At 41.9% G+C, this 24,808-nt stretch overlaps 1 protein-coding gene across 7 annotated transcripts; it reads right to left on the minus strand.

Moving 5' to 3' along the window:
• Positions 1-530: 530 nt before the first annotated feature.
• MFF (mitochondrial fission factor) lies at positions 531-23,367 on the minus strand. Of its 7 annotated transcripts, XM_041475811.1 has the most exons (10): positions 22,791-23,367; positions 18,261-18,478; positions 17,225-17,397; positions 16,182-16,270; positions 12,563-12,637; positions 9,419-9,577; positions 7,058-7,075; positions 3,826-3,888; positions 1,555-1,639; positions 531-1,191 (listed from the first exon to the last, which is right to left on the minus strand). In XM_041475811.1, exons 2-10 carry the CDS (start codon positions 18,475-18,477, stop codon positions 1,060-1,062), a joined length of 1,011 nt encoding a protein of 336 aa, XP_041331745.1. In that variant the 5' UTR covers position 18,478; positions 22,791-23,367; the 3' UTR covers positions 531-1,059. The 7 variants fall into 7 exon arrangements, with proteins under 7 accessions (XP_041331745.1, XP_041331747.1, XP_041331746.1 ...); XM_041475813.1 differs by lacking the exon at positions 12,563-12,637 and having other exon boundaries at positions 22,791-23,365; XM_041475812.1 differs by lacking the exon at positions 7,058-7,075 and having other exon boundaries at positions 22,791-23,360.
• Positions 23,368-24,808: the final 1,441 nt, after the last annotated feature.

Below are 24,808 nucleotides of genomic sequence, written 5' to 3' on the forward strand. Positions count from 1 at the left end.
ACGGTGAGTTGTTCTGTACTCCCCGGGGAAGGAGCTGCGGCTGCTGCAGCCGTGCCAGGGCCGTGAAGCCACCAGCCTGCAGGGAGCTCCCTCAGCACCCCTGTGACAGTATCTACCAAACAAGGCCGAGGCTGAGCAGGGGATGTTTAAATTGACCCGGGATCAGGGCACTCCAGGCTGGCCCCATCCCCACCACACAGCCTGACACCAGCACCACGACCCGCAGCGGGTGGCAGCCTGCACCAGGCTGTCACATGCCCACCTGCTGCTTTGGAGCTAACTACTTATGTCAAAGACTAATTGTTTACATAAATTCTCAAATAAATTCTCTTCAAATGATATTAAACAATGGTTTGGGGTTGGGCTTTTTTTGAGTGAGTTTTATTAAAGATACTACACCAAAATCTTGTACTTCGTAACATTTTGATCACTCACAGACTAACTTGCTTAAAAATGTAATTTATAGAAAAACATCTGCAAAATTAAACCTAAAAAAAAATATATATTACACACTTCTGGACAATCTGCATGTTAGCAAAGAATTCATTTTATTATTCTGAACATATACTTAAACAAGGAACATACTCATGAAACAGGACACACTCCTTGATTATGGCACACCTCAAACTACTTGGACTAAAGGAAAACTAGTGCAATTGTTTAATTGCATCTAACAACAGAACAATAAAAATGACTTTGTATTCCTTTGTTTTTTATTCTTTTTTTTCCAAACCCATTCCATTTGTTCTCTTCTCCCCACAACAGAACCTCCAGTGGTTAGTCCTGGAGACCACTCACACTGCATGAAGCAGACTCCCCATGGGCTGGTCCATGTTACACAGAAGCATGCAAAGGAGGATACTGCAGCATTTGCAATGCAAATCTATTAAATACGTTATAAATGAACAAGGTGTCCCTTTAACACTGCAATTCTAGAGCCTTTATCTGTGGTGGAAGTTTCCAGTGTATTCATTATAAAACAGCATACAATCAGAAACAAACAAGGAATTTTGCAAATTGTTTATGTTTTCAACTAGTAAATCTTTCTGAGAGCTGTGTCTAGCGCCGAAACCAAAGCCAGCTATTGAGTAGCCAGAAAGCTACAGTAATGGAATACATGATCATTTCCCTCTTAGCACGCTCTTTGTTTTCTTCTTCCAGGAGCTGGAGACGGCGATTAAGTTTGATTATCTAAAAACAAATAAAGGCTTTTAATATTCAGTACAAGTTGCCACACCTTCTAGAAGCTTCTGAATAAATGCAAAATTAGTATCTCAAACAGACAGATGTCAAACAGTTGATAATTTGACCTTCTGTCTTCAATCAGTAGTGATCAGATCCTGCAGTCCCTATTATTTAGGAGCAGAAACCGAGTCAGATTCTGCAGACTCCCAGAACAAGACACGGTATGTGAAGGCAGTCCAGCAGGGGCACAGAGAGAGGAGCCTTTGCCTTGCCTGTTGGGGGTACCTTTGTAGTCACAGAGAAAACCTCCTGGCCCATTTCACCACTACAGCTTTGTCCTAATGTTGTCAACTACAGTGTTTTACGTACCTGTCTTCTTAAGGAGGCAGCATCTACGACTGTCATGTCATCTGGAGTTCCCTCGAGTGTCGGATCGAAGCTGGAGAGACTGTATCTAGCAAACGAAGGAGAGGGCTCAGCTGTGTCAGCCATGCAGATCAGCAAGTACCATATTTCATCAACATTCTAGTAGATGTATATTTTGGTGGTGATGGAGACAAGAATTATAAATTTTTTTTGCAGCTGTTACAGAGTTGCATTTCAATAGGATCCTAACTGAGTAAAGCACAAACAGATATGAAGTGGGTAAGTGCTTGCCTAAATTCAGGTTGATTGCTTTCCACACTTAAAATTCTCCACACAGATAAACTTCTTTCTGACACACAGTTCCTCAAAAGACCATTTCCAGTTAACAGATTCATGAAATCTGAACATTGCCTGACTTAAAGTGCCAAAGTTGCAAGAGACCTGGCCAGAGTAGAAATAACCAGAGACTTGGGAAGAGTCTTATGCTCAGTACCTACTTCAATATCCAAAGTGGACACTTACTGAGATTAAGAACCTCAGTCACATTAATCTCTGTATTTTAGGCAGAGAATCTGGCAAACAAAGCCCAGTGCAGAGTCGCTCACTCCTTGCTGAACTTTGTGTGCATTAGAAAGTTTGTTCCAAGGGCACTCAGTTTTCTGAAAGCAGCAATTCAGAAAGAGCATTATTCCAACTCCAGGACAAGTTAAATAAATACAGAACATTTATTATCAGCTTGAAAGTGGCAGAAAGTCTATACAGGTTTATATTTTGATCATCCAAGTGCTAGCTCTTAACCAGATTCATTTCCAACAACTAAACAGGTAAAGCAGTTCCTGATCCTCCACCTACTCCTGAGCTTCTCACTTTGTCTTAAAACCTCGGTTTCCAATATCAGCTCCCTTTGACTTCCATTCTCATAAGGACCTGTGAACAACTGCTGCAAACAGCTTAAATGGAGCAAAATAATGCCAAGGCTACTGAATTCCCACCTAAAAGAACATTAAGTATTTAATGACAGTTAATTGTCAACTTGAACTAACAAGAATAGGAGTAGAATTCCTGGAGCTTGCAGAATGCCCTTAAGTGCAGAAAATACTTTTGCACTGCAGGTTCTCCCATCACTTTCCTGAAATTTTTCTAGAATGCCCTTAAGTGCAGAAAATACTTTTGCACTGCAGGTTCTCCCATCACTTTCCTGAAACTTTTCTAGAATGCCCTCAGCTCAAGCAGCCTCTCTTCTCCCAATAAACTGTCAAGTTTCCATGTATCACTGCCCATCAACACTTGGTTTCTAATCAAGAACTGCTATTTCTACATGAGAATTGCCCTAGTGTGGACTTCACTAACAGTGAGATCCTTCAGCTTTACAAAAAAAAAAAAAAAAAAAGTATCACTGCCCATCAACACTTGGTTTCTAATCAAGAACTGCTATTTCTACATGAGAACCGAAGAGGTTTCTGATGAGGGTCTTTTTGTAGCTATTTTTTTGTTAGCAGTACATGATAAAAAAATTAGAAAATTCCACCAGATCTACAGCACAGCTGTCCCTCAACCTCTCCTGGGAAAGGCAGGGAAGGTCAGCATTTCAGTGAGATGCACACACCTCCCTCCCAGCTCACATTAAATCAAGAGGGTTACCAGCAAAAGCCCCCTTGAGACACCTCTTAGACCATTTCAGAAACTGAATTCTGAGTTAGAGAAGAATCATCTGTTTAAATCCACTTTCTACTTACACACAAATCTAACCTCCATTTCCATGAAAACACTGAAGTCTAAATGGCAAATGGGAAAAATGGATGTGAAAGGACTCTTTTTCCCCCATCATCCTGACCATGGGATTATGTGTCAATCTCTTACTCATTTCCACTGAGATGATGTCAATCTGCCAAGACAATGGCAGTGAAGAGGCCTCCAGCTACAACCAACAATCACAGGCTGAGAGCACCTCCAAATTAGGTGAGGTAAGGCCAAATTTTCTAGTCAGCTCCCTATTAAATAGCAAATTCTTGAACTATACAGCTCATGTAATGTAAGAGCCTCCCCTCAGGCATTAATTTGAGGCAGAGTTCTGCAGCACATTTTATCTACCAGACAACTGAGATCTGGGCAGGTGACTTGGATGGGGAAGGAATAAATCTTGAAACACCTCAAGAGTTGAGAGGCAGCATAAAAATGAGCACTGTGCTTTAAAATAACATTGCCTGGAAGAGGGAAATAGAAATTGGAATTTTAGAGTTAGTGGATCATGACTAACAAAAAAATGCTCTTTACCTGGTGTTGTCATGATGAGGGTTAGAGGAAGTGGTAGCAGCTGACCCACCACGTAACATTGGCCTACAGCAGGATTTTGTAGATTGAAAGCACAAGACAGAAACAGGAAATGACAAACGAGATAAGAGGTAAAACACAAAGATCAAAGGAACATCAAAATACTTCCAGATATACTCTATATTTCAATATAACTTCTATAATTTATTTTGTAGTAAATTGCACTTTCATATTTCTCACATTCAAATTTAATCAACACTGAATGGTTTTGCAGCTAAGACATGTAAGCAGATTTTTGGTGAAGCAGATTTGGAGACACTTCATTTACAGAAAACAAACTATTGGAATAGAAATTTAGTCTTATAGAATAAACACGGGGAACTTCAGGTTAAAAAAAAAAAATTACCTCCCAAATCTAAAACCTCATCCACCAATAACAGGAAATCAATAAATGTACTACACATACTTATAGAAGCCCTTTTAATCATCCTATGCTCCCTGCAGGGAAAGGGGAGATTTGACTTTCCTGTATTCATCTATGCTAGATGTAATTCAGAAAACCTGGGCTGGCCTATGGGCCATGTATAGCCTGAAGAGAGGGAGACCTCTCCACGAAGAAGTGACTACAGGCTTCAAGCACATGTCTTGAAGATCCTTACAAGTGTTGCTCTTTTCCCTTTTCTTTCTGAGCAGGGAGGAAGAAAAGGTAGAACTTTTTAAACTGCTGTCACTTTCTAATATACCTGAAGTTTGCAAGGAGAAGTTGCTGTATTGCAGTTCAGCAGCAGGACCCTCTGACGAGCTGGCACTACGTGTTTCCAGTGCCTCTGGTAATGAGGCATTAAGGTTCCACATCACAGGTGTGCAACAAACTCTGCAGGAGCCTCAAATTTCTTCTCAATCTCTTTCATTTTCCCAATGCCAACTGGAGATACTTTTACCATGCATTTAACCCACATATACTGCAGGCTATAAAACTGAACACAATCTAAGTATGAAAATCTTTATAGCAGGTCCATGTAGGAGGCAGAGCTTTGGTGCCAAGGTGGGTGGGAGAACTACGATCAGCCAGAACCATGCAAAAATATCACAGACACCAGCTTCACTTCAAAAGATCAGGATCTAGGAGCCTTGGCAAAATCTGCTACCTGATAACTATTTATTGGGACCAGGTCCTCGTCTAGTTAGCACCGTAAGTGCACACCACAATGTTCTCCTTGCTAGCACTTAGGCCAGCATGATTTGTTTTACAAAACAGAAAGCTCCATTTCTGATACATGCAGTATATGAATGTTCTTACCTAAATGTACAAGGTGTCACAGAAAGTTATTTAAAAAAAAAAAAAAAAAAGCTATTCCTAACCAGGGAAGTAATTCAGCTGGTCTAAAATCTCTCAAATCTCTGACAGATGCCACAATTAAATGCAACTAACAGACTAACAGCAGCTATGGAGAAGGTCACAGAATTTGTCTGAGAACTTCAGTCACCTGTAACTAAGTGGCAGATACGTGAATGCCAGTGCCAGTACCCAGCAGCACTTCCCACACCATCTGCCACAGGACAACATTTGGATTCTGTGTAATGAGAACAGTCTCAAGTGCTCTCTAAGTTCAGCCTCTGTGCTATCTTTTGGTTTTAAGCTTTACAGCTGTCATGGAATTTATCAATCCTAATTCATAACTACCCTTCCCAAGGAAAGCCACAGGCTTGGTGACAGCTAAGGGCTACAGCAAGGCACAAACCCAGAGCACTCTGAGATCTGTGCAAGTCAGCAACTCAAACTAAAATCTCTGATCCTACTTCCCAACACAGCCAGGCTGTTAAGATGCTGCAGGTGATTTCTTCCTTTTCTTTACAGTTCATTTTTTATTTCATTACAGATGGACCCAAAAGGAATACCACAATACTGCTCCACCTCTTCTACTTACTTGTTTTTTTTATATCAACAGAGAATTGATTACATTGATTACAGTGGCCTCATAACTGAGAACCTTATCCCAAAATTAGCAGTAAGTTTTTTGGTAAATACAGAATGTACAAATATAATATGGGCAAGACATTAAATGCATGGCCTTCTTTTAAAAAATAAGTGTACATTAGAACTTTGAATTTTCTGGCTACTTCTGTCAATTCCATCCTAAACATTAGTGCATGATCAGAAGAAGCCATAACACCAAGGTCATGTGTACTCCCTGCAAAAACAACAGCAACCTCAAACTTGAAGGGAACGTTCAGGAATACAATTTAATACCAGTGGGAAAACAGGCAGTAAGGCAAGGAGCAACTGAACCTGGTCTGTCTCCTGCTGCTTCCACAGGGAGGAAGCAGACCTAAACACACAGTCTGGGAGGAAAACAACAAGAGGTGGACAATTCAAGAACCTGGGTCCAGTTTCCATCATTCCCGTGCCTGTGAACGGGGGACTGTGGCCAGCACACACTCTTTGCTCAGCAGAGGCAGCAGCTGTGTTCAGCTCTGGCTGTCCTTTAAAACACCCCTGCAAGTGTCAGCAAGGCCCTAAGCATGGGCAGTAGGATAAAGGGATGTGCTCCAGACATGAGCTGGGTGAGCTCCTGAAGTACAAACAGGACTGGCTGGCTCCAGCTGCCCCCTTGCCTGTCTCAGTGCTGCCAGCAGTTCCTCCAGCACAGCAAAGCTGCTGCCTTTCCCAGCCTCCCTCACACCCATCTCATTTCCCTCTGAACCATCATTACCCCAGGCCAGAGCGTACCCCATTAGCCCTCTTTGATGGTCTTAACTCACTTCCTATTTTATTTCTACAATGAAAAATATCTTTAACTTTCTTAATATAAAAAATGACCTTATAAAATCTCAGGATATGACTACGTTGGTGAAGTTTTGCATTTAAAAAGGACAGTGTTTTTTTAAAAAAGGGCTATCCTAAAGAAAAGAAATTATAAATTGCCATACTCTTTCCTCCTAAATAAAATGTACTGACTCAAGAGATGAGTCAGTTTAGATAAAGTAAGATTTCAAAACAGGTCTATGCAGATTTGAAATTGTCTCTTTTTCCTGCATATAAGACATCACTAAAATCTCCTTAAATGCATGGAGTTTTTGGGGGCTTGTTTGTTTGGCTGGTTTTGTTTTCAGATTTTCTTCTGCTGCCTAGAGCATAAAAGATCAATCTTTAAAGGACACTAGGGGTAGGCCCTACAGTCATTCCACAGAAATTGAAACAGAAAAATGGTTACAACTAGAAACCAAAACTGACCTATTGTCCTTGTCCAAGCTGAAGGAAATGCAAGAGTAAACAGTGATCATTAAATTGTTGCTCATTTAAATAATCCTTTATGTGAGCAGTGCTGGCTGAGCTAGGCATAACTCATTATCTGCAGCAGTACCATCAGCACCTACCGTTAGCAGTTTTAGTAGATTGGAAAATGTTTGGGGGAAAAAAAAAAAAGACAAGCTATAAAACAAGTTAAAAATATTTCCAGTGAGTAACACACAGCCAGATCTTGTTAGTTTTAAAAGATCTCTTCAAGTATTAAGCATAAAATGTTAAAATAGGTAAGGCTTTGAGAAAGAAAACACATTACACAGAGCAAAAGAACAGAGTGCAGGTTTAGAGCAATTTAAAATGAAGAATATTTTGCAACCATGCAAGTGGATCATCCAAATTTCACATTCCCACGCCAGCTGTAATGGTGGGTGTCTAAACACCCAGCCACATAGAATACACTTTCACCTTATTGAAAAGTTCATTATTTTAGCACCTATTTATTCATAGGTGACTAGAAACAGGTTTCCCATTCCTTCTAGGAAGATCAGTAAGAACAACTCCAAAATTAACGCAAACCAGGATAAGTAATGCAGCTTTTGAAGTATTCAGAATCCTAGAATTTTTTTGATAATTGAACTAAGTTGAAAGTGTATGTATATGGATTTGTTTTCCAGAATCCAAGAAAACACAGGCAAGAACATGCATAAGAGAAGCCAGGAATAAAACCTGTTAGCTTCACAGCAGACTGGGAAAAGGGCTACAGTTCCAATCTATATTTTAACAAGGGCTCTTGGCACAGGATCCTTAAGTGCTACTGTTCATAGACAGTACAATTTCTTCTTATCTGGGACCTTTAATTCGGCAAAACAAATTTATAATTGTATAATTTTAATATTGATAAGAAAAAATATATTGATGCCCAACTGTTGATAGATAGGCATCAAAATTTTAACAACTACAGCCTGGCATTTCACAGGATTAAATAATTCATTAGTTAAGCACCCAACTCGCAGTATTTCAAGGGACTTTATGCAGCTGATTTTGTTTGTTTTTCTGAGTCCCAGTTTAAGAACAAAAAGGCCAAAAATGCTGGAGTTCTTTACAATTCAGGAATGTTAATATGGGCATTCATATATTGTCAGGTTAGCAAACATGGTGAGCTACAGGAGGTGCCAGTCTGGAAAGTGACTGCAAACACACACATAATCACAGTAAGATTGGCTTGATAGTCACATTTCATTACCAAAACAACTAGAAAGCAAATAATTTAAACTTCACACTACACATAGTAAGTGTGCAGCTAAGATAAGATAGCAGAGGCACATGGCAAACTTCAAAGAACTGGCTAGCACAGGCCACACTGAAGGGCTGCAGGAGAAATGAGCAGTTCCTCCCAGTGTTCTTACCAATTATTTCCACTAATTCAACCTCCTGGCAAGCCCTGGGGACCTGAGCTAGCCCTACACTGGAGACTGTGTGCAATTGTTACCTGAACTTCTGTGCTGGCATACAACTAACCTGGAAATTGCTTTTAGTAAATGAATATTGCCACTGTTAGTGTTTAGGAATGTTTCTATAATATTAAACATGCTGTTCTTGGAATGCTTCCAAATCCCAAATCCAGACAGTCTAAGGATACACCAAGTGAGCAAACTCCACTGAAGAGAATGGAAATAACTATACAGGAATTACCATGAGACTTGTTCTGGCTCATTACTCAACAAGTGTCAGGTAATCCACAAAATCAGAGACAGCAATAATCAGAGGAGCAACCAACTCCCCAGTGTCCCCTGCCTTTCCTGCTCTCAGCATCCAGGGTCGCCACCATCAGTCACATGGCCACCAGAGAGAATTATTCCCAATATACCATAAGAGTTTCAAGTCTCGACACATTATCAAAGTAGTCTACAATGCCTTTTAATATTCTACCCTGTTTCTGCACATTTTTAATGCTTTATGACATCATCAACCCAATCTTATTGATTTGCACCACTGCTCACCAACAGAAAAGCAGAAGACAAGGGTTGCAAATTTGCAGGCTCAGGGTCAAGTATTAATTGCAGAATACACTGATAATCTCGGACCAGCAAAACCCCTTGCAGCCATAGGCTAACCCTTCCTATAAAGATTTTTATTTGGAAGGAAGCCAAAACAATCCTGTATTTGAAACAGAAGCATTTTGAAATGTGAATTTTGGACATTTAAATTGCTTATGAATAGTGAAAGCAAAGGAAAGCAAAAGCAAATAATTTCATCTCATTGTTGTATAAACAGAAACCAAACCCCACTAAAAAGGAGAAAAGAAAAACAAAGCAGCAGAAGCTGGCAGAACCAGTGACAACCAATCACCTGCGGTTTTCATCCAGCACATCCAAGACCTGCTGGTAAGCCCTACGAGTGGAAGACTGGATAAACGACAAAATGCCACGAGCAGAGTAAAGATTAATTCCATCTTCAGGTAACATATTGGGAGGACAGACACGAGCCTGTTGCAGTGATGGGGTCACACTGTTTGTACAAGCATAGTAAATGAAGAGAGAAACACTAGAGTCAGATTTTAAATGACAAAAAGCTTTTCAGATAGACCCCATTCCAAAATGCTTATTGCTTGCTTTTGGTTTACCCTTCTCCCACCACTGTAAGCTAACACTCCCAAATTTGAGTAGTGTGGGGATTATGAGCTGCATTTATATATGTTCATCAGAAACACACACTGGTAGTAATAAGGACACAGTTTTGATCTGTTATACAAGTTAGTCCTAGAAAGTGCTTGTACAGCTAAATCTGTACCTGCTGAAGTCTGTGCTCAAGTCCCCACTTGACATCAATGAGAGGAGTGTTTTTACAAGCACTGGCATTTTAAGAAAATCCTACACATCATCTCTTTTCAAAACACAAGCCCTTTTCATCAGAAGAATCTCCCACAGAACCCCTTCAACAAAATTTTTCGGAAGCTGTGATCAAGACAGTATTTTGATTTGCACATAACAAGTTTAAAGGCAAGCTGCAACAAATTCCAAAAATAGTACAAAATTCACATCCCAGTGACAATGAATTACATGCTCTAACTTGTTGACTATGATGCAAAAAATATTATTTAAAATATGTAGGACTGGACTTCAAACATGGCCATTACACCAATCTTGTTTATCAGAGAGAAAATAGTTTTGATAAACTGCCTATGATTTGCTTATGTTTCTTTACATTCAAAGTGACTTCATTCACTTTTCCTGCACACAGCAAGAATTTTTTTTTAATCTGGAAACTTTATTAGAGGTGAGATGCTTGTTCAGTAGGAATTAATTTGTGTTAACTTAATGTAAATATTAACATACATGCAAACCAAGTGCAAGCCACTGTACGCTTTAAATCTTGGGTTAGTTTTTATTCTGAGATTAGCACCCATAATTCAACACATTTCCTTGCCACTTGTGCTTCGCTACAACAGCTTTGGACTTAAAATGTCAATCTTTTTGACCTTGGCAATTTAACAAAACATTAATGCTGAGTACTTGGAAATTGGTTTGATATTTGGCTAATCTCTAGCTGGGTCAGAATTCTGTGGCTACTCTTACTTTGAACAGAGCTGCTCTGCACATGGCTGGCAGCAAGATCACAAAACTGAGTAGGACAGAAAGTTCCACTGAACAGACTGAATCAAAGAAAGTTACAGCAATGTCACCTCTCCCACAGCAGAGCTCAGCCATCCTGGCCTGCAAGGGACATTCGCAGACTGCATTTCAATAAATATATGGTTGCTTCCTTACAGCTTTTATTATTTTCCCACACTTGAGAATCCACCTTTCCATTTATGATGACTTTATTTTATAATCAATTTTGTAGTGGTGACACCCACACATTTTACTCTGTAATTGCACTAGAAATGCCAATATTCAGCAGAAAAAATATCAAGCAGCAGAGGCAGGTTCAAAATATTGCCACTAAAATGAATTATCAGAATTTTTACTCCTTGTAGATTTGCTGGATTGAGGCAAATGAAGGAAGAGTTAAGGCTTGAAATCACAGTATATTTTACATTAAAACTAATTTCTCCTGTACATCACTTCAGAGATGTGCACAATAGAGTGAAAGACAACTTAATAAAAAAAAAGGTAGCAAATAATATTTAAACATATTGCAAAACAGAAAAAATTGTGGAGTTCCTGTTGTCCAGAATGGTATTAGTATAAATTCTACAGAAATGATTTTTGCATACAAAGATTTCTGTATACTAAAAAGATTCTAAAAAATTAAAAAGCAGAACAAAAAACCCCAGTTTTAACTAGAATTAAGTTACATGTACTGATTAAATTCAAAGTTATATAATAAGGAAAAAATCAAAAAACAAGAATAATTCTATGAAAGACACAAAGGTGGAGAGAGAAGCAAAATTTTCCTTTTTCAGGATTTGAAACTTCTGTCTGTAAGCATCTGGCAGTCCTTTGGACTATATAAGAGACCATGGAGAAGAAATATTATGAAGCAATTACCTGATACACAAATCAGCCAAGATAACACAAGAGAAAAAAATCTCTGCCATAAGGAAATTCTCTAATATGTAATACGAGCACTTATCATTAGACACTGTGGCTATCCCCCCTTCCCCCCTCCATTTTCAGTGAAATGGTCCTAGTTGTAGGTATAATTTTGTTTCTCATCTCTGAAAAGAATTCTTATATACAGCTGCAACGACTGTAACCTCCTTGGTTACAGACACCAGTCAATTCCAGAGTTTGGAACCAAAACAGACAGGATGAAATTACAGACATTACTATGAAAGAGTACAGCAGCATTTTGCTATATGCAGTTTTTAGCTTAGCAGCAATCTCTCCTAAATCTTGTCAAAGTATTTGTGGTGTACCCAGGCTTTATTTCAGGTATTTCTCTGACTTGCAGTTCTGGCAGTATTAAATGAGAGGTAAACAGATTTAACTAATTAAGGTTACTTTAAATTCAAGCACACAAACAGACATGTTAACCATCACCTTTTCCTCCAAGACTTGCAAGAACAGAATTTCTCAAACTGTGAAACTGAACTCTCTAGAAAGATGTGTTATTCTAAGGAAAAGGCTGGAGCAAAAACAAAATTAAGTGCTGCCCACTTTTCCATGCACTCTTGGTGGTTTGGTGATTTCCAGCAGAGAAGTGGAATCCTTGCATTCAGCATTGGCTGGCAATGACCAACAAAAGGCTTTGTTTCTCCAGCTATACAAAACTAGCCAAAGAACGGAGTGTCAAACAAATCAAAGTTATTTTGAAATTTAATTGTCCCTTTCATTGGCTGTCAGGTGTTTTTCCCTGTGCTCTTTACAGAGGGAAACAATATGGCCAAGTTTGAGAAACCCTGAAGCAAAATTAGAAAGCACACATTCAGTGTAGCTGTTTCAGATTTTATATTCTAAGCTACAGGTACTTAGTCAGATATTAGTATTGCTGAGAGCTACAGAGTTACACAATCTTGCTTTTCATATACCAGGGAAGGTTCAGGCTTACGTGCAATCCTTAGTCGAAAGAGGTGACTGGAACCGTGGCATTTTATTTCTTGGGACAGTATCTGATCTGTGCCACCTTGAATAATAATTGTAATCTCTTAAGTAAGCATCCTTAGAAAAAGAGGGATTGTAACTTAGAGAGTTGTCATTATTGCTACACAGACAGTTATTGTACCAGCAGGTACTTGTTAGTCCCAGGATTTCTAAGAGCATTAGAGAATTACTGACTTTAGTGAAGCCCAGCTGCCAAAAAAATCCTCAAAACTGTCTCTGCATGCAACTGGATGACAAGAAGAGAAAGACAATGGAAGAGAAACCACTATTTGTGCATGCCAAGAACACCATGATAGGGAGCCCAGCCAACTCTCACTTGAACCATCTATTCCAGAATGTTTGATTTTGTCACTTTCTACGTCAAGCCTTGGAATTTCACAGAGTACATCTGAAAATTTTGTCCAAGGAGGACAACAGTGTTGTAGACTGAAACTTGAGAACTGTAGTCATATTTTGAAAACAAAGGTTTTAAAAGGCAGTGCTCCAAGCACCTCTTCAATCCTCATCACAGCATCTGAGCAGCCCACGTGGACTTCCTTTTCTGTTTGAAGATGTGAACCGAACCGAAGCACAAAAACAAAGAGTTGATTTTTGTCAAGGTAGAGCACCACAGCATTTGTTAGTGCAGAATTAAACTATTTTTTCAGCCAACAACACTGGATATAAGAACTTCAGGAGCAGCTAGTTTCTTGTATTCTTGTAATCAACTGGAAAATTAGTATTTCCAGATGGTAAAGGAATTCCAAGGTGATATAAATGAGGCAAAAGCTGCACAATTACGTTTTCTGTAGTGCAAAGAATAGATTTACATGAAAATTGTAATTTTTTTTTTGCTGTTTACACTGTATGTCCTGAGGGCTTAAACTGTGAGGAGACAAGGGCCAAGAGGTTACTTTTCCACCAAGTACAGAAGGCCTGGCCTTCCTGTATTTGAGGAAGCCACACAGGTTCCACTGTGATCATGGTGTTTTCACAATCTGAATTTCTAGAACATTCTCCTGAGAGGTAGTTGGGTACAAAGTCACATTCTCCACTTGGAGAGTGCCAAAACCCAGATGATGGAGAAATATCAGACTCAGCATCAGAGTCCCATAGCACGTTCAAAGTGATTTCTTTCTTTGGATGATATTGAATCAGAAGAAGCAATTGTGATGGAGAAAGAAGCCATTTCTAGGAACCTCCGTGATTTCAAAGCAGATGATCTAACATTAGACACAGCATAACTTCTGTCATAAGGAAACAGGCACCTGGGAGGACAAGAGAAAAATGAAGCTCTACTAAAATACATTATCTGCAGGTCAGAAGTGCAGAATACTGCAATAAAGAAGGATATCTTCCACATGGGCAGTAGAGAATACAGATCTGAAGGCTCAATATCATCTAGCTGTTATTTATCTTACAAGCATGAGAAGAGATACTGGATCAATCAAAAAGATACAATAGAAGGTTGTAGCATTGGAGTTATGATTTATTTGACAGACCCTATCAAGCACTAGTGCGGGTATCAAGAAGGGAAACTAATCTCTAGATGTGTAATAATTTCCTGGCTTTTGTAAATGATAAACTGAGTCATGCCAGCTGCCAGTCATATGTTCCTTGATCACAAGCTTTTTAAATTGATAGGATTCCAGGTGCTTATTGTATTGCTAAGCCTCTGAAGGATTATAGTAGATGACAGCAAATAACATTCAGACCATGTAAAGCCAATAATTCTATATATAACTACTGAGTGACAGCAACGCACATGGGTGAATTTTACAGGTTTAGGATTTTCAGATTCAAGAAGTCCAGACTTGTGAGAACTCTGACAGCAACTACAGGCAGAGCTGATCTTACTGTTTTCTCAGACGGCTGGCATGGCCCATGACTTTTGGAAGACTAAACTAACACGGGTATCAAGTGTAAAGCAATTTCAAGAAATGGCAAGAATTTCTTTACTAACTGTTTTTTCCTTTGAAGTGCAGTACATCAAAGACTGGCAAAGCAGAGCTGGCAGCATCAAAGGGAGAAATATTTCCACAGGAAGCTCCCATCACATGAAGACCATGGTACTCCAGCATATACCATGTCCAAAATGCCAGATGAGAAAGGGCATGAGAAAGCCATTCTAAAGTGGCATGATAGTGTGCAGTCCAACAGGACATTACTGGATAAATGACACCACAGGGAACTTGGATCACATGAAGACCATGGTACTCCAGCATATACCATGTCCAAACTGCCAGATGGGCATGAGAAAGCCATTCTAAAGTGGCATGATAGTGTGCAGTCCAACAGGACATTACTGGATAAATGACACCACAGGGAACTTGGACACTGAGGAGGCTGGTAGAACACCCAGAGACTGAGCTGGTCAGGCACTTAAAGATGGGAATCTGAGTTTTGCCAGCTCATTAAACATGTGTGACTCTGCAGATCTGAGCACCTAGACATGTGCAATCTATAAACTTGTATGAACCCAAAGTCTGATCCAATAACAAGGGAAAGATATGAAACAAGATTTCCATGAATATCTGGAAGAGAAGGAGAAGTGTAACATGTCTGGAACATGCATCAAAGTACATTTCATTTTAGCCAAATTAACAGGTGGACAGATATGTGGTACACACAGTACCTCCTAGTGCTCCTGATGTCAATAAAGGAAACAGGCACTTCTAGGGCATACTTCACTTGATCTACTTTAGACTAAAAATAGGTAGACACTAAGTAGGCTATGCACTTATTTCCTTCTAGTTACTGAAAATTAAGTTTGATGGTGATCTAGTAATAGTGTTATACAGTCTACATTGGGACAGATGAATCCCATCTTTCAAATCTTAAGTTTAAAGCCTTTCCTAAGGCAAGTATTCCTTATGGCAGCTCTATTAAAATTCACACATAAAAGATTCCTAAGTGTTATATTGCAAAACCAGTTATTTCCAGGTGGAAAGATGCTGTCACTCAGAATAAGCCATGATTAATCCAAGACTATCATATCTAATAAAAATTTACAGACATGTATGTCTTCAGAACTGCAACCTCGGATGGTAAGAACAGATGAAGTTTCCAATACTAAGTTCTCCTTGCCATTTTGGTCAGAAAAGATTAAAATTAAAATGTATAAATTCCAATACATGAAATACAGTGACACCACAGAAAAATTACTTATTCTAACATTTATGAGAAAATAAAAATATTTCTTCTCTGATTAATGAAAATCATTATAATATTAACAGTGAGAGAACTGGGAACATTTTGATGCACAAAGAATGCCATTTCCTGAAAATTCAGGGGGAAAAAATATTGTACCAACTCAGAAGCTGAAAAATCGCCTGAAATAACAATTCCTGGTAAGTGGTGAAACCAGCTGTGAGCCCACAAACACTTCCACCCATCCACTGCAAGAAGTCACCTCCCTAAACAAAACCCATAGAAGAGAAGAAAAAGGCTGATGTTATAATAGTTAAATGATGTTCTTGCCACAACATACGAAACATTAGTTGGGAAAAGCAAATAAGGAGGAGGTAAGGAAGGAAGGAAGGGTGTCCCAAAGCTGCAGCAGTGGCCCTGCAGTGGGCTGCACTCACATGGAGTCGTTGCGGGCCAGCTGCCCGTTCTGCCGCGTGGCGTTCTCGCTCATGGAGCGCTCTCTCTTCAGCCTTCCCACCGAGCGCACCTGCAGCACGGGAGCAAAGCAGACATAAAAGCCAGAGAGTTCCAGGACACAGCACTGTGCTCTGCAGGACTGTCACTCAGATCTGCCCTCACATACAAAGGCACATTTTCAGGGGCTTCACAGTGATTAGGAGGAAAACAACTGATGACAGATGTGATGCTGGTATGTGTAAAATCAAGCTCCAAACTGTTGTTACCTGTCTGTGTGACCTGATGTCAAAATTACAAACCAACAGAATTTTCAATATTCTCTGGAGATACTCAAAGCCCTCTGGACACAATCCTGAGTAATACGCTCTAGGATGACCCTGCTGAGGGAGGCTGGACTAGATCAACTCCAGTGATCCCTTCCAGTCTCACCCATTCTGGGATTACTTCCCATCACCAGAGATAAATATATTTCTATTGTATTTTATAAGCCTGTAGAATATGCAGCTTCATAAATAATTCTCCATTTTTAGTGTTAGTTGCCATTTTTCACCTGGATGCCAATGTTATACCATTATTTGAAGTTGTTTTTTTCAGCATTTTATTAAAATTCTGTGTGGCGTTACATTATCTGGCTATGAAGTCCAGAAGTTAACCACATACATTATAATGCATTACTATATACAATACAAGAATCTTATATTTTTCTGGTACTCTAGAAATCAAAAAAACCTTACAGCTTTCTCTTAATCATAAAGATTTTTTTTGTTAGAAATATTTTGAGTAGCTCTAATTATGACTTTATTGTTGTAAGTTGTGAGTAAGCTTGCTGAGCATGGCAATTCCAGGCCATCTGCCACTTCAAAGTCTAAACAGAACTACTATAATGCTAATAAAAATATTTTTGTATTTTCCCAACATATGTCACCACCAAGTTAATCTGCACCACAGTAGAGAAATCACTGGTCATTTCACTTTCTTTAGCAGAATGCTTCTCATCTAAGGAAAAAGCAAAACAAGTACTGGCCTCTTCACTCTGAGGTGTCTGCTGTGGAGGTTTTTCTAGGTCCAAAAAATCTAGCGGTCGATCACTAAGAGAAATAACACGGGGAGGAGTTTTCAATGCCAGTGGTTTGAATGGAGTTGACTGAAGAATGTCAAGGTCTGCTGGTCTGGAAAATGGAATGTCTTCACTATTACCTGCAAGAACATCAATTGTCAATAGAAAGCAAATTGTTCTGAGGCCTGAAGGCCAGTGCTTAAAAGTTCAAAAGGACATCACAGCAGTATGCAGTGATGTATTCTCCTGCCTATGCCAAATGATGAAGTATAACCTTAACAGGTCTTGTAGTTAAAAACTACTATTGAAGTGCTCATAAAGACCATATTGACACTTATTTGAGCAGTTTCCCTGAGGACAATGACCCTGAGTAACCCTGAACCACATCAACTGTTATGCAAGTGTGAGCATTCAAGACACAGTCCTATCAGTGTCTTTGGCTTTGACATCAAAGCATAAAATAAATGCATGTCACACATTTTGCAAACTCTTAGACATTCACAGTTCTGGATTTGTCACTGTAAAGCCCATGACCACAAATACTAAAGTAATATTGATAGAGTCCACTCACAATAGACAGATTCTTGAAAAAATTAGCACTCTGATTAAAATCAAAACCATTTTGCATGACAAATATAAAGTCCATCCCCAAAATTTTTTACAGTTACTTTAGCTTACAGTTAATTACTAAAACTCGGGTGTAAATCAATAAACAGTAATTTTTTTCTCCAAAAATAGCATAGTAAGATGAAACACCAGCGATTAAACCTTCTGTTCATAATTAATTCATCAGCTGTCTCCATTATAAGCTACACCAAAACTAGTCATGAAACATTTTCAGACCTTAAAAAAACTTCCCAAGTTAAAGAGCTTTAACTGTTTAAACACCAGAAAGCATCTTACAGGTTATTCTTTTAAAAATGACATATCAATATGTATTTTTTCCATCCAGAAATGTGGGGAACTAATTTAAGTTTTCACCCGCACTGCGATGCAGACCTACCTGCCACTACAATCCGCTCTGGAACCTGCATAGTTACACTGGCATTTGGAAATCCTTCCTGGCTGTCCTTGTCCAGGTCAGAGTTCTGAGGAGCCACCTTGAGTTTCTCGGGGACCCTCATGCGCTGGCTGATGCCCTCGGTGTATTCCATCTCGTACTGCAGCCGGTTCATCTCGGCCATCTCGGCAGCCGGCGACGGGAACGCCGCCCCGCTCATCCTGCCAAGGGAACCCCACACTCAGACACCGACACGGCAGAAGGAGGGGCAGGAGATGCTTTGCTCACATTACCAGGGAAGCGGGAGATAATAACTGAAGAGTCTTATTTAAAGGAACAAACTGCGCAGTAAAATTCATAGGAAGGGCAGTCACAAAGTGCTGAGAGGTGCAGGCAATGAAAGAAGAACAAAATTAAACTGTAGACAATGCTCCAATTGAGGGTTCTCAAACTGAGCCATGACAAATTAAAAAAAAAAAACAACAAAACAAACCGACCTGGAAATTCTGCAGGTAAGGTACTACTCCTGCACTGGCTGACAGAAATAGAAACATAAACAAACACATCAAAGAATCGGTAGAATTGGTAGGAAATTATTCAGGATTGGTGAGAAGTCTAAATTACTGATTTGCATTTACAGAAATCCAGTATACTTGTGGTTGAGAAAATGGCTGAAGTCTCACAAAACTGCATGCTGAGGCATGGGAACACAGAAAGGACTCAGCCTGGGCAGGAGCCTCCTGCTCACTGTCAGTCACCCAGATCTTACAAGGACAAAGTTCCTTATCAACAGCCTGTCAAATCAGCTTGAAAACTGAGAATATTCATAATCCTTCCCAAGTGCAGCAATTCTTTAAATTTCTCACTTCTATATTTTTCTGTAAATTAACATCTTACTTTTGTGGAACTGATACAAGATGAGGAGCAGAGAGAACAAGACTTTATTTAAACTTAAAAGCATTTGCCAATACTTTATATATACATTTTCCTAGGAAAGCAGTGAGATTTCAAATGAAACAGTGGACGAGTTCCCTAGAAACTGGGCTGTGAGAAACTTAATGCAAACGCTGGGAGCTCTGTCAAAGACCAAGGTAACTGGGAGTCTGAAGTTAGATTTAGGGTCGAGACAAAAAAAAAAATCCTAGAGCTGTGCCTGGGGGTGGCTGGAAAGGGACCTCAGACAGCTGGGAGAAGCTGATTACCTGGGCAGTGGCCAGTGGACCTGGCTGATGGCTCAGACTCAGATAATGGCCATGGGCTTGGTTAAGAGACACCCTGAAGCTGCATTTGGAGAGGGGCTGGAAAGGGGCTCCCAGATGAAACACTGAGCTGCAAGAACAGGCTGTGGGAAACTTTTCATCCAGGCAATGGCTGGGGGGGCTTGTCAACAGCTCACAGTGAGATTATGGTTTTTTAGGGTTAGAATAGGAAAACAAAGTTTCTAGACATATATATATATATATGCACAACATGTAAACATAGCTTACACTGGCAAACCTGCCTATGCAAAGCATGGCTTAGTCTAGCCCAAAATCTACGAGTGGGGTTGCTTAAGTAGGTCCCTAAATGAAGTAATCCATCCTGGCAAAAAGGCAGGGTTTGCCACTAAAATTGCAACTACATTCCTTTACTATTTTTGGCAGCAAGGCCACGTCTGTCGCTGCGTGTGCGCTCTGCTGAGCTGAACGTGCAGAACGCAGAGAGGCCTCAGTGCAGAGCAGCCCAAGGCAGGTGAGCCAGCCCAAACCCTCCCTCCCACCATCCCACACGAGCATACTTCCACATTGACCAAGAAAACCTTGAATAACCCTCAGCCAACGGACAGAAGCACAGAGAAGGATCTGGACTGTGTAATACATGAATGCACACACACTGGCAGTCCATCCTGTGAGCCTCGGTGTTATCTGCAAGGCTCCCTACCACCACAGATCAAAGAAAGTATCTCAATAATCTCCAAGTGTCACTGTAGCACAGTAGAACAGGTGATCAGGGAGCAGGCTAAAAGGTCACTGTGTAATCTTAAAAAAGGTCTATGTAAACTTTAAAAGAATTAGTTTTAAAGGAAATACTTGAAGTGCTGCACATTTAAACCACCTGTATTAATTATCACTGTTTGTATCAAGAGAAAGAAAGTGAAACAACCCATTTAATTAGGAACAAACACTTTAGAGCAGTTGAAGAGGTGCTTAAGCATCTGTCACTTAAAAAATGTTAACCTTTTCACATGGAGTTTTTTCATCCCTGCCCTTTGATTTTACAGACTAGATTTGCCCCTCTTGCAAGACATTGGCTCGATCAGCCAGTGACATGAACAAAATACACAGCCATCTGAGATTTCTACATTCCAAAAGGTGCCTTTCGTTTCAAACATGGTCTGTGATCAGTAAAGCATTTCCCAATCTCATAAAAGTCATAATGTCAACAGAGAGACCGAATTTTAAGAACTTACAGTACCCAGAGTATCGACTGTCAACAGCTTTAAGCGCACTTACTGCTCACGTGTGACAAAAGGTGTTTTCCTGCTTCACTCTCATTTGGAAACACCTGGCTGGCTCCAAGTTTAGTGATCAAGTATCCCTGCCCTGCAGCACTGTTTCCACCACAGCTTGGTGAGGCTTTTGGACACAAGTCTGCTTGCACAATAACTGCTTTCCAGCTGCAAGGCAAAACCTACACCAAGCCAGACAGCAGTAGAAAGTATTTATAAACTAAATAGCACAGTGTGGGTTTAGCAGCACTTGCCAAGGCCCTACAGATGCAAAACCTCAATATCTTCCTACTCTTGTCTACTTTGCGTCACCAAGAACTGGATTTGCCGTCAAAGTGATTTCAAATTTTACTCCTTTTTACAACAGAACAGCAAAACAAGAAACAGTGAGATCTCACCAAGAGATAAAACCTTTTAACGAAGTTTCTGAACAAAACAAAGTTATGTTTTCTGCAATGTCCTTGTTACACAAAGCATTTTACAGAAAGCATTAATAATAAATCAGGAGACTGAGGATTTTAAAATTGATATTTACAGAACTAAGTACCTCTTAAAAAGGCATGATAATAGAACTTTGAGAATGATAAGACAATAAAAATCTAATCACAAATACAGGACAAATAGAGAACAGCTGAAGTGCAAACGAGCATCAACAGCATTTAATGAAAGAAAAAAAGGAAGGAGAAATCCAGAGGATGATAAGGCAAGAGAGAACAAGAAAAGGTTATATGGTCAGAAAGACACAGGAATACCTCCTTCTCCTAAACAAGAACAAGAAGAGATGAGGATGAAGCAATGCATACAAATGTGAGGCATGACTGTTTGGCAGCCTTTTGGCCATAATCATACACTGGCCATATCTGTGCTGCAACCAGCAATGTTCTGCACGGCGTGGGGCCCCAGATACAAGAAGATGAGCTCTGGTAACAGTACAGCTCTGTCAGCACTGAGCTCAGAGAGGTTTTTACACCCCACACCAAACTGCAGCTTCTCCAGCTCCATTACTGTTTGATCCTGATGCGGCTACTTCACAGATCCTCTCTCCATGTGCGCATAAGCTACAAAGTGTTCCCTTGGCAAGCATCCAGTTATCCTTGGACAAGGCAAAGGGGGAAGAGGAAGACTCAGAGCAAAGTTGAGGATGCGAATTAAGGACCCAAAAGACCTTATTCTGGGGCCCTGTAAGTGTCAGAACACAGATCAGAGAGGCCGTGAACTCCCAGAGCAGGAGGGGAACAATCTGAGGGAGAGGAGCAGCAGGCGCAGGCTAAAGGCTCAGAGCTGTTTGCAGAGTACTGACAGGTGCTGAACTCAAACCATGCACTGGTCCCTCGCCTCAGCACGGGGATGACACCAACAAAATGTACCTGTGACACACGAGCGAGGCTATAGATCACAAAGCACTAAAGACTGTGTTCTTTCAAGTTTGTTTTACTCCAGCAGAATGCTTTAACACAAAATCCTTTAATTTTTTTTTTTTTTTAATATGGAAAAAAATACCGGAAAACGTTAGAAGAAGAACGTCAGTCTGACAACCATTTTTCTGGAACACCCAACTATTCACCGCGCTGTGGCGGCATTAAAAGCCGTCGGAAATTCAGGGGGTAGGTGTTTCCTTCCCTTCATGGGGGTCGTCACGGCGGCTCAGCCGATAACGTCCGGGGGAATTGGGGAGCTCGCGGCCTCGGCGCTCCGCCCGCGGCTCTCCCGGGCGGGCGGAGCCCCCGGCCCAGGCTCCGGTCCCGCTACCGACCGCTCCCACACGACCCGGCAGCGACCCCGGCACCGGGCCGGGCCGCGGGGCACAGCCCGAGGGGCCCCGGGCTGGGGCGGTGCTGGCAGCTGGCAGCCGGGAGCCGGGGCGGGACGGGCCCTGAGGGGGCCGGGGCTGAGCGGACACGCGGCCGCGGGGAGCGGGGGACACACGGGCTGAAGGGGCTCCGGCTGCGAGCGCGCCGAAGGGCCGGCTGCGGCCCCGCGGGCAGACCGAGCCCTCCGAGCGGAACTGGGGCCGCTGCTGCCAGGCCCCGGCGGTCCGTACTCACCCGTGCGGCGGAAGGAGGCCGGGGAGCGCTGCCAGCCCAGCCCAGCCCGGCCCGGCCGGGAGCGCGTCAGGCACCGCGGCACCGCACCGCGCTCCGCGCGTCAGCCGCCAAACGCGGCCTGCGTGTCCCCATCGGGCTTCCGTAAGGGCCGCGCGTCACGTGACCGGAGGCGGGCGGAAGCGGTTCTCGCCGGTGCCTCACGGTGAGGGAGGCGAGGGCAGCCATCTTCACTAAGGGCAGGCCTGCGCCGCGCAGGCGCGTTGGGGTGCCCGGCAAGGTGACCCGCGGCGCGGTCCCGCGGGCGGCGATGGCGCAGCCCTGCCGTACACTACTCTACCCTACCCTGCCCTGCCCTCCCCGGGCTCCGGCGGGAGCGCCGCGCTCTGTGCCCGCACACGGAGCGGTGCCGTGAGCCCGTGCCCGCCCGGCGTGTCCGGGTATGCGCTGAGCTGTGGCACGGGCAGGAGCCGGGGCAGTGCAGGGCGCCGGGCCCTGAGCGCTGCCCCGGGACAGCCCCGCTCGCTCGGCCCCGCCTCGGGCCGGCTCTCAGCTCCGGGGCCCTGCCCCTGCCCGGCCCGCCGCCGCCGCTGCCCCGCTACCGGCGCAGGACATTGGTCACCACGCGCGGGTGGCAGCCGTCCCTTCCGTGCCCCGCTGACACCCAGCGCGTACCGCGGCGCTCCCAGCGGAGATAAAGCCTTCCAAGGGCACCATCGTTCCTGAAACTGGTTATCAGCGAACCCAGGAGCTGCTTCATGGCCTAATTCAATTTTCCAACGCCACACAGGAAAATACAATGAAAGATGCTGTTATGTCTATGAGGTACTTTTTGAAAAGAAGGAAGCAGGCTCTGAGCTTTCTGTATCTTTTATGAGTACAATGTTTTGGAGGTCAGGAAGTGTAGCAGTTCCACTACAGAAGCATGTATTGATCAAGGGCTTGCAACTTGCTAATTCAGCTCTTCACAAATATCAACAGCACTGTTTTACATAGGCAAGTGGTCAGAAATATGATCCCCTACTAAAAGAAGTTGTCTAACATTGAGAATGATACAGTAGTTGCTTTAAGATCTTATATTTGGCCACCTTGAAATATAAGCTGTACCTCAAGCAGCTTACCAGGTAATCCTCATCTTTCTGTATGTAGAGTCCTCAATTTTAACTCTTCTTTAACATTTTGTAAATTATCAGGATTTGGTATTTAAAATAAAAACAAACAAGAAAACCCCGAAAAAGCTGAACTCTTAATAATTTTAGGTTGTGCCTTTTTCTTTCTGCACACTGGTTGTACCAAGCACCACACAGCCACTCACACTTCACATCCCACCTCACCATGGCATGGGAAGAGAATCAAGAAAATAACTCATGTTGAGGTAAAAACAGTTTTATAATTGAAACAAAGTAGTAATAATAATGATACTACTACTAAAAATAATAAAAAGGAGGAGGAGAAAAGGAGCTAAAACCCACGTAAGACAAGTGATGACAATGCAGTTGCTCACCCCCGCTGCGCAGTGCCAAGCTGGTCCCTGATCCACCATCAGCCTCCTCTTGGCAGGTAATTTGCCCAGTCCACAGACTGGCATGGTGCTCTGTGGTGTGGAGGAGTTCAGGGCCTCTGTCCCAGCTGTGCTTCCTTCCCTCTTCTCTGTGCCTCTCCTCACTGGCACACCATGGGACACTGAAAAGTCCTTGACTTAAACACTACTGAGCAACAACCAAACCATCAGCGTGTTGGCAATATAATTTATCAGTTAGCAATGTAAACTCTCATACTGAATCCAGAACAGCCCTGAACCAGCTGATAAGAAGGAAAACCCCAGCTTACCACAGCATCCTGTGTAGGAATATGTGTGGGAAGAAAGCTGGTATGCACAGACCCAGCTTGGGTATTTACATTCAAGTCCTAAACTTGGAGTGTGGTCCAGATCAGAGGGAGCAAGTGTCTTAAGACAAACCCTACCCCCTATGTTTTAATCACATAACCCTATTTTTTGTATGCCCAGGTAGTGGACAAGA

Source organism: Pyrgilauda ruficollis, unplaced genomic scaffold (assembly GCF_017590135.1).
Source record: "Pyrgilauda ruficollis isolate IOZ18807 unplaced genomic scaffold, ASM1759013v1 scaffold36, whole genome shotgun sequence".
Classification (NCBI taxonomy): Eukaryota; Metazoa; Chordata; class Aves; order Passeriformes; family Passeridae; genus Pyrgilauda; species Pyrgilauda ruficollis.